Source organism: Mytilus californianus, unplaced genomic scaffold, assembly GCF_021869535.1.
Source record: "Mytilus californianus isolate M0D057914Y unplaced genomic scaffold, xbMytCali1.0.p SCAF_7, whole genome shotgun sequence".
Taxonomy (NCBI): domain Eukaryota; kingdom Metazoa; phylum Mollusca; class Bivalvia; order Mytilida; family Mytilidae; genus Mytilus; species Mytilus californianus.
Window position 1 is genome coordinate 84,944,042 of NW_026262723.1, and position 14,944 is coordinate 84,958,985.

The 14,944-nt window shown below is 31.9% G+C and overlaps 1 protein-coding gene across 5 annotated transcripts in view; it reads right to left on the minus strand.

Moving 5' to 3' along the window:
- Positions 1 to 14,944, minus strand: part of LOC127707696 (histone acetyltransferase KAT6B-like) — a 59,201-nt gene that overhangs the window by 17,916 nt on the left and 26,341 nt on the right. For 3 of the 5 annotated variants that reach the window (XM_052212361.1, XM_052212363.1, XM_052212359.1), the window contains exons 10-16: positions 10,616 to 10,773; positions 6,971 to 7,043; positions 5,883 to 6,113; positions 4,384 to 4,477; positions 3,880 to 4,026; positions 1,298 to 1,382; positions 800 to 959 (exon numbers count right to left, since the gene is read on the minus strand). In XM_052212361.1, coding sequence (XP_052068321.1) covers positions 800 to 959; positions 1,298 to 1,382; positions 3,880 to 4,026; positions 4,384 to 4,477; positions 5,883 to 6,113; positions 6,971 to 7,043; positions 10,616 to 10,773 — 948 coding nt within the window. The remainder of the gene's footprint in view (positions 1 to 799; positions 960 to 1,297; positions 1,383 to 3,879; positions 4,027 to 4,383; positions 4,478 to 5,882; positions 6,114 to 6,970; positions 7,044 to 10,615; positions 10,774 to 14,944) is intronic. The other 2 variants (XM_052212364.1, XM_052212362.1) reach the window with 1 other exon arrangement.

Sequence of the window (14,944 nt, forward strand, 5' to 3'; positions counted from 1 at the left end):
AGATATTTCTTCTAAGTGGACGTCAGCAGAGAGAAGTAACATTGTAAATTCAGAAATTATTGCATGTATTTAACAGACTGAACAAAAATGCAATATCAATTATTGTGATTTCAGGAAAAGCTTCATACAGATATATGTATCAAATATCAGAATGCGAGTTATTATTGCGATACTCACCCAGTCACATTATTTGCATTAATAAATACATCAAAATAATTTCTGAATTTACAGTATAGGTCTATCTTTAATACTGACAATATACATATAACAGATGAAAAGAAACAGGTTGACTGATTTGGCCATAGTAGTGATGTACAATGTTTATGCTTGATGTGAGTTTGTCCTGGGCTGTCGCCCCAGGAAAATTATCGAAAAAAACTTCGTGTAAAGCATGTCAAACATATTGCTTGATCATACAGACACTATTGAAATCATTGCAAACATTATCAATAGTTTCAAATAAAGTGAAAACACCTCAATGGAATGCTTTATCTTACAAGGAGTAACATTTTGACATGATTCTTTCTTAAAATGAATTGAACCAGTTTTAGTAAAAAGTGCACTAAATTACTTTTTAAGTCACAAGTTAACTGAGGTGATGTACAATTGTTGCAAAATTTTCTGTTTAGCTTTTATATTACTTTTCCTTAAGAGACAATAATAGTGGATCACTCTTCCATAAAAATCTTTTTTTTGGTCTGAACCTCTACCTTTTTTAATATATGTATGTGCAATTATTTCAGTATCATGTCTTTTACTCCTCACGATAGACAAACTCTCTAAGTTTTATGAAATTTACCTCTTTTTCAGCTTTCTTTTCTTCTTCTGATATGTTATAGTTTGATATCAGAGGTGTCCATCTAAGACATTCTTGGTCTGGTTCTACTCTAAGATGCTTCTTTGATTCAAGTTTTGCCATATAATTATCTATCAATTCCTTGTTCAAAGCAAGAACAACCCTAAAATCAAAAATACATCTATATTTCAAATAATTGATTTTAAACCATTAAAGCACATACAGATTTTTCACATACAAATCAATGTGTAGATCTCACACTTTCTTCAGTAACCTCAGGCAATTCAGATCAATGCTTTCCTCTTACAATTATACTTCCTGAATAATAATAACCTGAGGATAATAAATGTTACACCATATACATGTACATAGATGTGCAATCAACAATAGTCCAATAATAAACTGTGATTTGTTAAGTTAATAAGAACTGAAAAAAAAACATACAACCTTAAAATTTCTCATACACAAAATTGACATTAATTTCACACAGGATTGACTTACTTTCCATCTTGTGGAACCAACATCTTCAAATCGTGTAAAGTTATTGCTACATCTTGTGCACTCATACCACTTTCTCTGGCAATGGCTGGAATGTAGATTAAAAAACTCATTTCACATTAATTTCACTTAAATTGTCAAAATATCATTTAAAATTTCTAGGAATTTTCAAGGTATGCCAACGTACAAAGTGACTTCAGACTGCAAAATCATCTATGTGATATTTCTGCAAAATTCTGTAGATTATCTTTGACTCCCATACCATATTTTGTCGGTGTACTTGACCATGACATTTTTTATAATAAATTAAGTTAAGTAACATACCAGTAACAATAATTTTTCTTTGTTATGTTATGTTTTCCAATTATTTATTTTTAATCGATTTTGGACATTTAACTTTTACACTTCCTTGTAGTTTAGTGTATTTGTTATTTCCTAGAAAACTCCTTTTACAGTTTGAAGACATCCTTTAAAAACAAATATACATAACAAAGTGATTCTGACTGCGACTGAAGACAAAAGTGAAAAAACTCCATTAATTTCACCTGATTGTATACAGCTAATAAAATGCTTCGCTGAGCACAGCCTGATACAACCCCAGAGGTCGAACCCTGAACAGTTGGGGCAAGTCTGGACACAATATTCAAGCTTGATACTGTCTGAATTTGGATTGTGATCAAATTTTTTACATAATATAGGTTTCTGACACAAAATAAATGTGGTCAAAGATCTTAAAAATTTGAAATGGGACATTTAATTTACCTAGAATGGTCTGATTTTTTTGGTAATAAGTATTGTGTATAAGTTTCATAACATTTAGTTGAGGCAAACTTAAGTTAGAGACAGAAACGGAAAATTCAGCAATTTTTCCATTTGTAAAGGGGCATAACTCTAGCACGGTTTAAGTAACGCCACCAAAATTCAAACTTGATCTGTGTTTGGTGGTAATAAGCATTGTGTATAAGTTTCATAACATTTGGTTGAGGCAAACTAAAGTTAGAGAACGAAAAACCAATTTTGGGACGTACAAGGGTAAAACTTAATGCCCCCTCCGCAACGGCGGGGGCATAAAAAAAAATCCCACCAACTTTTTTACCCCCCCCTTTTTGGAGTAATTACCCCACTCAATCCCAGCCTTCCCTTTGTGATATGAAACCTTGTGGTACAATTTCAGAGAGATCCATACACTTACACACAAATTATTGTCCGGAAACTACAAAAATGCTTGTTTTTGGCCCCTTTTTGGCCCCTAATTCCTAAACTGTTGGTACCATCAGCCCCAAAATCAATCCCAACCTTCCTTTTGTGGTATTGAACCTTCTGGTAAAAATTCATAAAGATCCATTCACTTAAACTAAAGTTATTTTGTCCGGAAACCAAATGTGTCTTCGGACGACGACGACATCATAGCATTATACGACGCAAAAAGAATTTTTTTATTTTTTGTATTTTGAAAATTAAATGATTAATTTGTATTTTCTTTTAAAAAGAATTCATATTTACATATTCTCCTCAAGAAAATCTGATATAACCATCAGCATTAACATCAGCAACATTAATTGTTGTACAATTATATTTGTTTAATATCTGTACATTTATATTTGATTCCCTCTATAGCTCCATATTATTATTTTGTTTTTTCTCCTGGCAGCCCCAATATAGAAATGTATTTTTATTTGGATTTCATTATCTTCTTTTTCTATAAACCCCGAATTCAACCTCTTTTTTATGACTGTTATTTTTATAGCTGGTCGGTGTTCATTAAGCAATCAAATGATTCTATTGATTAACCACAAAGTACTGCCCACATGTTCTTATTTGTATCAGTCAGACACGTGCATTTGTTTATAAAAACTAATTATCATCAAAACTCATTAACAGTGCAAGATATGGAAACTTATTTTTCTTCTGTTGTTTTGTAATATAAAGAAGTAACAAAAACAGCTGAAAATGAAATTTTAATAAAATTTAGTTGCTTTTGTATTGTGCTACCTTAAGTGAATTTTCTAAGTCCAAGGACCATAACTTTGCACAAAATCATCAAACTGGAACAAAATTCGAAAATGGTCTGTAACTTGTCATGATAAAACTATATACCAATTATCAAATCAATATCTTCAAGCATGACGAAAAAAAGTGTGGAAAACTGATTATTTGAGTGAATTTTCTAAGTCCAAGGACCATAACTCTGCACAAAATCATCAGACTGGAACAAAATTCTAACTTGATCTGTAACTTGTCATGATAAAACAATGTAAATACAAATTATTAAATCAATATATTCAAGCATGACGAAAAAAAGTGCGGAAACTGAATATTTAAGTGAATTTAAGTCCAAGGACCATAACTCTGCAAAAAATTATCAGACCGGAACAAAATTCGGACTTGATCTGTAACTTGTCATGATAAAACAATATAACAAATATCAAATCAATATCTTCAAGCACGAAGAAAAAAAGTGTGGAAAACTGATTTGCCAGACTGACGGATGGACACAGAGACAGAGTGCAAACCTAAAGTCCCCTTGGACTTCGTCAGTAGGGGACTAATTAATGCCAGATAAAGCAAAGCTAATTCAGTAATACCTTTGATTGATACTCTAGCATCCTGGTATTTATGTAAGTATTCTATGATGACACTTTTCCAGTAGGCTAGATATGACACTTTCCCCAGATCTGATAATGGCTTTTCAGGTGACCCTGCTTGGCCTTCTATTCTGGACAACAAATAACCTGAAAAAATTAAGGAATCATTAAAAGTTTTGATGTGAATAATTTTACTTTCATATGAACCATTCTACATAAACAATTTGTATACAACATTGGTTGAAATGAATTTGGCATAAAAAACTTTAGTAATCTTATCATTGTTATGCTGTCTTGATATTCTGTTGTTTCTATAAAAATGCCTCAAGCAAATGTTTGCTAAATTTCATAAGCACGTGTTTTAAAGTAAAATTTAAACAAAATTGAAATGCTAGGCTATTACAAAATCCAGATAGAATCAACTTCCAAGACATATGATGTGATTCAGTAAGGGAATAAAGAATCTATACTTGATACAGTAATAGCAAGAGAGAAATAACTTACTGAAATCGATAAGGAATCTGCCATATCCTTTCCTTTGGTATTGGGGCATTGTCATTATACATGATACATTGTATTTCTGCTGACAGTGTTTTTCCTATAATAGAAAGCAACCATTATAATAAAATTAAATACACTGCAAGTGAGGTTTTCTTGTCAAGCCATAAGTACATTCGTTTTGTTCTATTTTGTTACAGAATGATGTTATCTTACACTTGGAAAATTAATAAAATCAGTCATAAAAGTAGAACTGTCCACAAAGCGGAACTAATACCCCCGTACATGCATTTGAGTTGCTACTGTGAAATTCAGTATTGAGGCAATGAGGTTTTGAGATTTTTGGTTATCAGCAATTCATTTTATATAATCATTGCCCCTGTGTTAGATTGACACATAGTTACTGATCAATCAGTCTAAAAAGAACTATAATGACCCAGGATGCTGATGCTGATGCTTCTGCATACTAAGTTTTGTCAATCCAAGTGCCACAGTACAAAACTTCTGCACCAAACACGAATCAGACAATGTTTAACTATCATAGGGGTCAAAGCTCATATTCAAGGTCAGAGTGACCTGAATTTGATATATGAAACACCAAATCCCATGATTAATCAGCACACAAGTTTGGTCAATCTAAATTCTGTGGTACAAAAGTTAAGCAGGACACAAATCAGACCAGGTTTAACTATCATAAGTGTCAAAAGTTAGAGTGACCTGATTTTGGTATATGACACACCCAAAGCCAATAATGCAACTGCATACCAAGTTTGGTTAACTTAAGTTTTACGGTACAAAAGATATGAGCAGGCCATGAATTGGATAAGGTTTTACTATCATAGGGGTCAAGGATAGAGTAATATGACTTTGGTATATGACATACCTGAAGTCCATGATGCAACTGCATACCAAGTTTGGTTAACCTAAGTCTTAAAGAACAAAAGATATGAGCCGGACACCAATTGGATAAGGTTTTACTATCAGTGGTCAAAGGTCAAAGTTAAGGTCAGAGCAACCTGACTTTAGTATGTAACACATCCCCATCGAATGATTCAACAGCATACCAAGTTTGGTCATCTTAAGTTTTACAGTACAAAAGTTATGCACTGGACACAAATTATGACAAGGCTTTACTATCATAGGGATAAAAGGTCAAAGCCAACGTCAGATTGACCGGACTTTGTTATACGACACACACCCAGCCCATGATGCAACTGCATACCAAGTTTCGTTAACCCTAAGTTTTACAGAACAAAAATTATGCACCGGACACGAAGCGGGACTGATGCACAGACAGACATGGCGATTCCTATATAACTTTGTTTGCAGGGGGAAGAATGGATTAATTCAGACTGATGTTTTCATACAGCAACAAGTTTTATATCTTTTTATTTAGAAAAAGATTGCTATAGCACATCTTAACTTAAAAATAACTTTACCCTTTCAATCAAAGATAACTAAAACAGTTCATTTTTTTGTATGGTCAGTAAACTAATTTATCTTACCTTAGAGAAGTATCCAATAAGATGACATCCAAACTCATCATTTGTGGTCACCACATAAAATAAGAATGGTTCAACATCATAATATAAAGTTTTGTGATCTAAGAATAATTTAGCAAGAAGGCACAAGTTTTGACAATAAATTTTACTGGAGTTTCCATCCACTTCAAACACTGATAATTCATTTTTCCTGTAAATTTCATTTGCTGGTGGATGATTCAGTCCACATTTTTCCTGAAGAAACAAAAATAATATTCAATTATAAATCCTTAAACTAATATATTCAATCTTATCATTTAAAACTTTAAATAAATTAATATATCCAATTATAATTCATATATGTTTGGCCTTCACCAGTGTTTTTCACATTCTACAGATTTTCATAAACATCAACTTTTGTACATCAAATTTAACACTATTAAGGTTTTAAGGTGACAGGTTTGCAAGCAACTAGAGCATAAGGAACTACATATGAATATAGCAACTTTGACTTTGAATTATAATTTTTCAAAATCCTGTCTTACAAATTTTCTTTAAAATTTATATTTTGTTTTTGCCAATGAAAATTTAATTTCACTGATATACTGAAAGGGTTCCCAAATTCATATTAGAGATACAGATAGTTGAATCTTTTGCACAGCATATCAAAAATCAGTAACATCATAGATATATGTTAGTTTTTTCTCAAACTTTAGGGAATTTGTGCAGATAAATCTTTTATAGTCTCTGCTAAATTTATTCACATCTGTAAGAGTTTTTAAAGCTTGACATATTGTATACTGATTTGTTTGAACCAAAGGTTGTCTGCTATTAGTCTTTTGTTCATGTTTTTGTATTTGTTTTTTTTTAGGAGGAAGGTTTGGGAGGGGATTGTCAGATTGCTGTCTCATTGACTTATACCCCACATGTCATTTCATTTCATTCATATATATATATATAATTTGAAATGTATTCAGTTTCAATTTCAAATATAGTTCAAACCATTCTACCTGTTATGTTAGCACATATACAAGTGTCAGGTTTGGTAGTGTTATGGAAAGTTTATCAATATTTGATTTAAAAGATTTTTTCATTACAAACTTATTTCTTACCATATGTCTGGCTAACATTTTCCTGCTTTTAACAAATCTAAGACAAAATTCACATATGTACAACTTTGGTAATCTGTAAAATAATGTTTTAATAGTAATATTTATATCTTAATTGTAGAAAAGGAAAACTTGATCAAGATGTATTTGCAAACATTAGTAAATTCCAAGTATAAAATATTAATCATATCACTACATCACCTAAATCTAGAGGCTTCATGGAGCTTGAATATCACACCTTGTAAAATTATGCAACATTACAATTGTAAGAAACAGTGGCAACCAACTTTCACAGAACTTGGTAAGATTGTAACAAAGTTTGTTCCAGATCCAATCAGTTATGTTCGTCTAGTTGTAAATCTTATTTTAGATTTCAAGATAATAGCCAAAACACAAAGTAACTCATTCGAAGAAAATGCTTAAACCAATCCTTTACCTCATGGTAGGCCTAATGTCACAACAGATGATTTATGTTGCCTCTACTGCAATTTTTGTGTGTCAAAAACACAAAAAAATCACTGTGAAGGGAAAACTGCTTGTATGTCATCCCTTATTAATTTGTTACTTTTGTGATAATAAAGCAAGACAACCTTGTTTATCTATTTTTGCATCTTCTGTGGATTAGTGTAAAATGTATTCAGCTTGATGAAGAACCAAACAAGTATCTATCTTATTTCAAAAATGAACACTGATAATCTTGGGATCAATAAAAGAAGAAATGCCCTATCTTGTGAATATTCAAAGAGTTAAATGTACTAATTCAAAACTGATGTTTTGTTTTCTTTCAAACTTAATGACATTTGTTTCTGTATGTTGTAACTAGATATTGCGCTGGGGTTTAAGTTTAAAAGAGTGAGTAAAACACCAAATATTGGCAATTTTCGATTTGTAAAGGAGCATAACACAATAAAATGCTCCGCTGGGGCGCAGCTTGATACGACCGCAGAGGTCGAACCCTGAACAGTTGGGGCAAGTATAAACACAATATTCAAGCTTGATACAGCTCTGAATTTGGATTGTGATTAAATATTTGACACAGCATAGGTTTCTGACACAGAATGAATGTGGTCTAAGAACTTAAAAAATTTTAATTTACCTATTCAAACCATATCAGGCTTAAATTAAAATATTGTTTGTTTGCAGTTTACCGACCGACCTTCGAAAATCCGCCCGACTGTGAACATTTTATTGGTTTTAATTTGAAGAAATTATTTTTAATACTTCTATTGACTCAATCCGGAATTTCAGGTCATTTCCGGAATTGATTTCAAGTGTAGGTCAATTACATGTTTGAAGTTTGGTTTTTCTTCCCTTCCTGTCAAGCGTTCATCGGACCCTTTCATGGTGAAGCACATGGAGATTGTTTACAGGTATCCACGAAGTCATGGAGGAGTACTTTATTCTGTCGTCTTCTGTCAATTTTAAGACAAATAATACACAGAAAAGTTTCATAGTAAACTGTTTATACTGATTCAGGCAGAATTGCACACGGAATAATGTCTTCGATGATATCATTGACGATGATGCAGCAGATATTTATAAAATCGAAATGATAACCGTTTCTGTCTCAAACAAATCGGATACAGAATCTTTTGAGACTGACTTTATGGAACCAATATCAGTGGTTCAACAATTCGACAGCAGCCTAAAATCATTGCAATTATTCTCTCTCTTACAATATTAAATATACCCAAACTGTGTGGCCTGTGTGAATTGAATTGAAACGAAACATGTCCTTAGCTAGGAGCTATGCTGCCAATTTTTTTATGCAGTCAAAACCTTTCAGTACAGACCATTTACTTTTAATGCGGTGCTATGGATTTCACCCCAAAGCTAGTCTTAAGATTTTTGTTTGTTTTAATTAAAGCCTGGCATCAACATATCTTTCCAAATATAACCTTTATAACAGTCAGATGTCTAATATATTTTTTTTAAGTTGTCTTTTTTTTTTCAATTGAGGAAGATTCAATGGTTGATTTTTTTAACACACTTCTTAATTGTCTTTTGAATCTTTAACATCTACATTTTTCTGATGCAAATACTCTACTCATGAAAACATTCTAGTAAAGATGCATAAATGTCAGTGAATATGTTTATTTACAACAATTCTAGTCATTTCTTGTTTATAAGTGTTCCAGTATTTCATAATACCATAATTTTATGTCATAAATTGTATAATGACACTATGTTAAGTTTCAGTTTTGGTTAAAAAGGTGTTTACCTGAAAATGCCTGTTCATTTCATGTTGGTTTTCAGTGTTTGTTGTTTTAAAATGTTTTTTCTTCACAAGAAACTTGGTTTGTGTTAAACTGCTTGTTTAAACTTTATTCTGGCTGATAAAATAAAATATTTTTCCTACCTACCGACCCTGCAGTCTGAAGGTACAGTCGGAAAACTGCAAACAAACATATTTTTAGGGTTGGCCTCATTATTATTTGCTTTTATATATAAATCAGAAATAACCAATTTAAAATGGAAAATTTTAAAGAAAAAAAAATCCCCCCCCCCAAATTTTTTGAACCCCCTTATGATTCATCACCCCAAAACTCAATAACAGCCTTCCCTTTGTGGAATGGTACCTTGCAGTACAATTTCAGAGAGATCTATACACTTGAACACAAGTTATTGTCTGGAAACTAGAAAAATGCTTATTTTTGGCCACTTTTTGGCCCCTTTTTCCTAATCGTTTTGGGCAATTACCCTAAAACTCAATTCCAGCTTTCCCTTTGTGATATGGAACCTTGCAGTACAATTTCAGAAAGATCCATACACTTACACACAAGTTATTGTCATGAAACTAGAAAAATGCTTGTTTTTTTCCCCTTTTTTGGCCCCTAATTCCTAAAATTTTGAAGCAATTACCCCCAAAAACCAATCCCAGCATTCCCTTTGTGATATGGAACCTTGTGGTACAATGTCAGAGAGATTTATACACTAACACACAAGTTATGTCTGGAAGTTACAAAAATGCTTATTTTTGGCCCCTAAGTCCTTAACTGTCGGTACCATAACCCCCAAAATCAATCCCAACCTTCCTTTTGTGGTATTGAACCTTATGGTAAAATTTCATAGAGATCCATTCACTTAAACTCAAGTTAGAGTGCGAAAACCAATGTGTCTTCGGACGATGACTACACCGACGCCAACGTCATACCAATATACAACCACAAAATTTTTTTGCAATCGTATAAAAACTGCAAAAGTAATGCCACCCAAATTCAAGCTTGATCTGTTTTTGGTTGTAATAAGCATTGTGTACAAGTTTCAGAACATTTGAATGTGGCAAAGTAAAGTTGGAGTGCGGAAACAGCAAATTCAGCAATTTTTCCAGTTATAAAGGGACACAACTGTTATAAGCATTGTACAAGTTTCACAACATTTGGTTGAAGCAAACTCAAGTTAGAGAACAGAAACCATTTTGGACGTTCTTATGTAGACGGACAAGGGTAAACCTTAAAGCCCCTAACATAATGGATAACTACTAATAACAATTGTCTTTAACCAATAACTGTTCATGTCAATTGCTTTGAGTTCCAGCCGTTGGAAGTTCTACAGTATATGTAACAAATACATCATATCACCACTACACTGATGTCCAAGTCTTTTTATCTTATCATCTGTGACATTCTACTTACATTAAATACTTACCTAGCATATTCCTGGGGGTAGGGTGAGGAATACCAGGTTTGAATTTCATATTTTCCAAATTCTATGCATGGTGGAAATCTGGACTGAGAGGGTGTAGGGGAACACTCCTCCAACATTGGACTACAGTTTTTAGATGCATCCTGCAAATCAAAAGTGAACTGTAACCCAAAAAATTTGGGGATTAATAAAGGTGTTTACACTAGGCTACATAACAAAAATAAAACATGCAATAAGAAATGATCATAATCAAAAATAGTCTGTTCCATCTCACTTTTGTGTGTTCATGTATCTATTTAAAATAAACAATTTCTCTTTTTGTTTTCCTGATGCAATTTAATTTAACTTGATATCTTGCTTTACAATGAAAATGGTCAAATTGCTGAGACTCTCCCTCCTTAATTATTGAAATCTACCATTTTGAATTAACCCTAGTATTTAAATTTCTGACATTCTGTTACTCAAAAGTAAAATGTTTCTTATCAATTGAATAATGCCCTTTTTTAGTTCTTACATTCACTTTGAAAATATTGACATTTATCTTATAAATTTTTTTTTTATCAGAAATCAGAATGTTTATCCAGAATGTATTTTCCAAACATAATTAAAGAACTGTTAACAAAAACAGCCAAAATTTTATACACAAAAACAAGATGAAACATTAAAATGAAAGTTTGAAACAATGAAAGCCGAGTTGCAACAAACACAACAGCTAGGAGTCTGATTTCATTCCATTTTACAAACAAGCTTCTTTACATGCAAAACTGATATACCACTTATTAAAAGAAGATGGAGATAAGCATAGCTGTATGGACTGATTGCCAAGAAATATGATAAAGCAAGCTTGCCAATTATTCTCCAATAATAAAAAGACAACCAAGTTCAACATAAATACTACATAATAAACAATATAAATATTATCTAATGTGGATTTTGCAACTCAAGAGACAACTCCACCTTTTTCTATTGTTTTTGCTTACCAAGTATATACATGGCCTAAATTCAAATAGTTTTCATACTGTACTTTACTTATTCAAATACTTTGGAATTCAAAATTTAAATTTCCCTTTTTTTATGAATCATTTTCTTTTTCTTCAAAAGATGCTCCTTCTAATGGTATTATCAAATTTGTATGAATTCTGGTAGCAATATAGAAAATATTTTGCATTCTAATTCTGATTTAAATTACAAACACATCTAAGTTTAGGCCAGAATCTACCTATACAAGATCAATCAGTTACAAAAATGTATTTCATCCTCATGATTGCCACTACATTCTATTTTTCAGAGTTTGTGTGTAAATGAATAAACAAGAAAGATATATATATATGTTAAAGAAGGTTTACCACAGGAAATGATGGCATTTTGTATGATCTGATGGAGTTGCCTTTAATACTGATCAATATTTTAACAAGAAAATAATATTTATCTATAACATATATATATTCTTTAAAAAATATAACTCAAATGTACATACATATATATATATATTCAAAACAAAAAGTGATTCTCAATTTTCATGCAATGAAAAATAAATGTGGATAGTGTCCACATGTGGACACAGATGATGCCCCCGCTTGCATATCATATAGTTATAAAGGGACATAACTGAAGAACGGTAAAAGTGACACTACCCAAATTTGAACTTGATCTGAGTTTTGTGGTAATAAGCATTGTGTGTAAGTCTCATAACATTTGGTTGAGGCTAACTTAAGTAGAGAACAGAAACTAAAAATTCAGCAATTTTTCTATTTGTAATGATGCATAACTCTAGAACGGTTGTGTATAAGTTTTACAACATTTGGATGAGACAAACTAAAAAATTCAGCAATTTTTATGTTTATAATGGGACATAACTCTAGAATGGTAAAAGTGTTGCCACCTAATTTCGTACTTAATCTGTATTATGTAGTAATTAGCATTGTGTATAAGTTTCATAACATTTGGTTGAGGCAAACTCAAGTTAGAGAACTGAAACAAAAAAAATGTACTTGATCTTTACTGAGTTTTGTTGGAATGAATATTGTGTATAGGTTTCACAATCTTTGGCTGGGGAAAACTTCAGTTACAGAATGGAAACTAAAAAATTTTGCAATCTTTCTATTTATAAAGGGGCATAACTCAATAATGGTTAAAGTGACACTACCCAAATTCAACTTGATCTGTGTTTTATCAGTGGTAGTCAAAATTAAACATTGCATTGTATAAAGCATTGATTGTAGTTGATTCAACTATAATCATGGTCAAAGGAAGATAACTCCAATTTTAATAAAATGCTCCGCTGGGGCGCAGCTTGATACGACCGCAGAGGTCGAACCCTGAACAGTTGGGGCAAGTATGGACACAACATTCAAGCTTGATACAGCACTGAATTTGGATTGTAATTAAATATTTGACACAGCATAGGTTTCTCACACAGAATGAAAGTAGTCTAAGAACTTAAAATTTTTTAATTTACCTATTCAAACCATATCATTATTATTTGCTTTTATATATAAATCAGAAATAACCAATTTAAAATGGAAAATTTTAAAGAAAAAAAAGGAAACCCCCCCCCCCCCCCCAAATTTTTTGAAACCCCCTTATGATTCATCACCCCGAAACTCAATCCCAGCCTTCCCTTTGTGGTATGGTACCTTGCAGTACAATTTCAGAGAGATCCATACACTTGAACACAAATTATTGTCTGGAAACTAGAAAAATGCTTGGGTTTTTTGCACCTTTTTGGCCCCAAATTCCTAAAAGTTTAGGGCAATTACCCCCAAACTCAAACCAAGCTTTCCCTTTGTGATATGGAACCTTGCAGTACAATGTCATAAAGATCCATACACTTACACACAAGTTATTGTCATGAAACTAGAAAAATGCTTGTTTTTTTGCCCCTTTATGGCCCCTAATTCCTAACATTTTGAGACAATTACCCCCAAAAACAATCCCAGCCTTCCCTTTGTGGTATGGTACCTTGCAGTACAATTTCAGAGAGATCCATACACTTGAACACAAGTTATTGTCTGGAAACTAGAAAAATGCTTATTTTTGGCCCCTTATTCCTAAACGTTTTGGGCAAGTACCCCCAAACTCAATTCCAGCTTTCCCTTTGTGATATGGAACCTTGTAGTACAATTTCATAAATATCCATACACTTACACACAAGTTATTGTCATGAAACTAGAAAAATGCTTGTTTTTTGCCCCCTAATTCCTAAAATTTGGAGGCAATTACCCCCAAAATCAATCCCAGCATTCAAACCCTCAATCAGCATCATTTAACAGTTATATCTAAAAGTGGAAATTACATAATAAAGGTATTAAAATAGAAAATGACATCATAGTCATGGCTAAAAATAAACAAAATCCTTAATCAGCAACATTTTACAGTAATATCTAAAAATAAAATTCCTTTGTAACCATAAAAGCCCATTAAATACATCATGACAGATATTAAAATAGAAAATGACATCATAGTCATGGCTAAACATAGCAAAAACCTTAATCAGCATCATTTAACAGTAATATCTAAAAATAAAAATTTCTTTGCAACCATAAAAGTAAAATAGAAAATGACATCATAATCATAGCTAAAAATAAACAAAAATTTTTTTTATTACCAAATTTTAAATGGAGTTTATTAAACTAAAACAATAAATTTGCAACCATAAAACCCCATTTAAACACATCATAAAAGTATTAAATAATTCAACTACATCATAAGGCTATAAAAATAGAAAATGACTTCATAGTCAAGGCTAAAGGTAAACAAAAAACCTTCATCAGCAAAATTTTATATTGGCAAATTTCCAATGAAGTTTATTATACTAAAATTGTTGGCAAATTTCCAATGCATTTATTAACAATAAAGTTATTGGCAAATTTCCAATTTACATAATTTAAAAGCAGTGTAAGTGAGATATTTAAATGAGTTTGAATTACCAACCTTACACTGCTTTTAAATAATGTTTTGTACTTATTTGTCTATTAACCTGGAAACCCTTGTTTTTTCACCTTTTTTTCCCTTATTATTTAAAGGTTTGAGCCATAACCCTACCCCAAAGCCAATTCTTAAATTCCAATGTAACCTAAATTTACAATATACATAACTTCAATTTAAGTTTTTGATAAAATCAAACCACATCATTATTATTTGCTTTTATATCTAAATCAGAAATAATTAACCAACTTTAAGTGGAAAATTTTCACACATCACGCCCCCCCCCCCCCCCCCCCCAAACTCAATCCCAGCCTTCAGTTTGTGGTATGGTACCTTGCAGTACAATTTCACAGAGATCCAATTACTTAAACACAATTAATTGTTGGAAACTAAAAAAAAAAATGC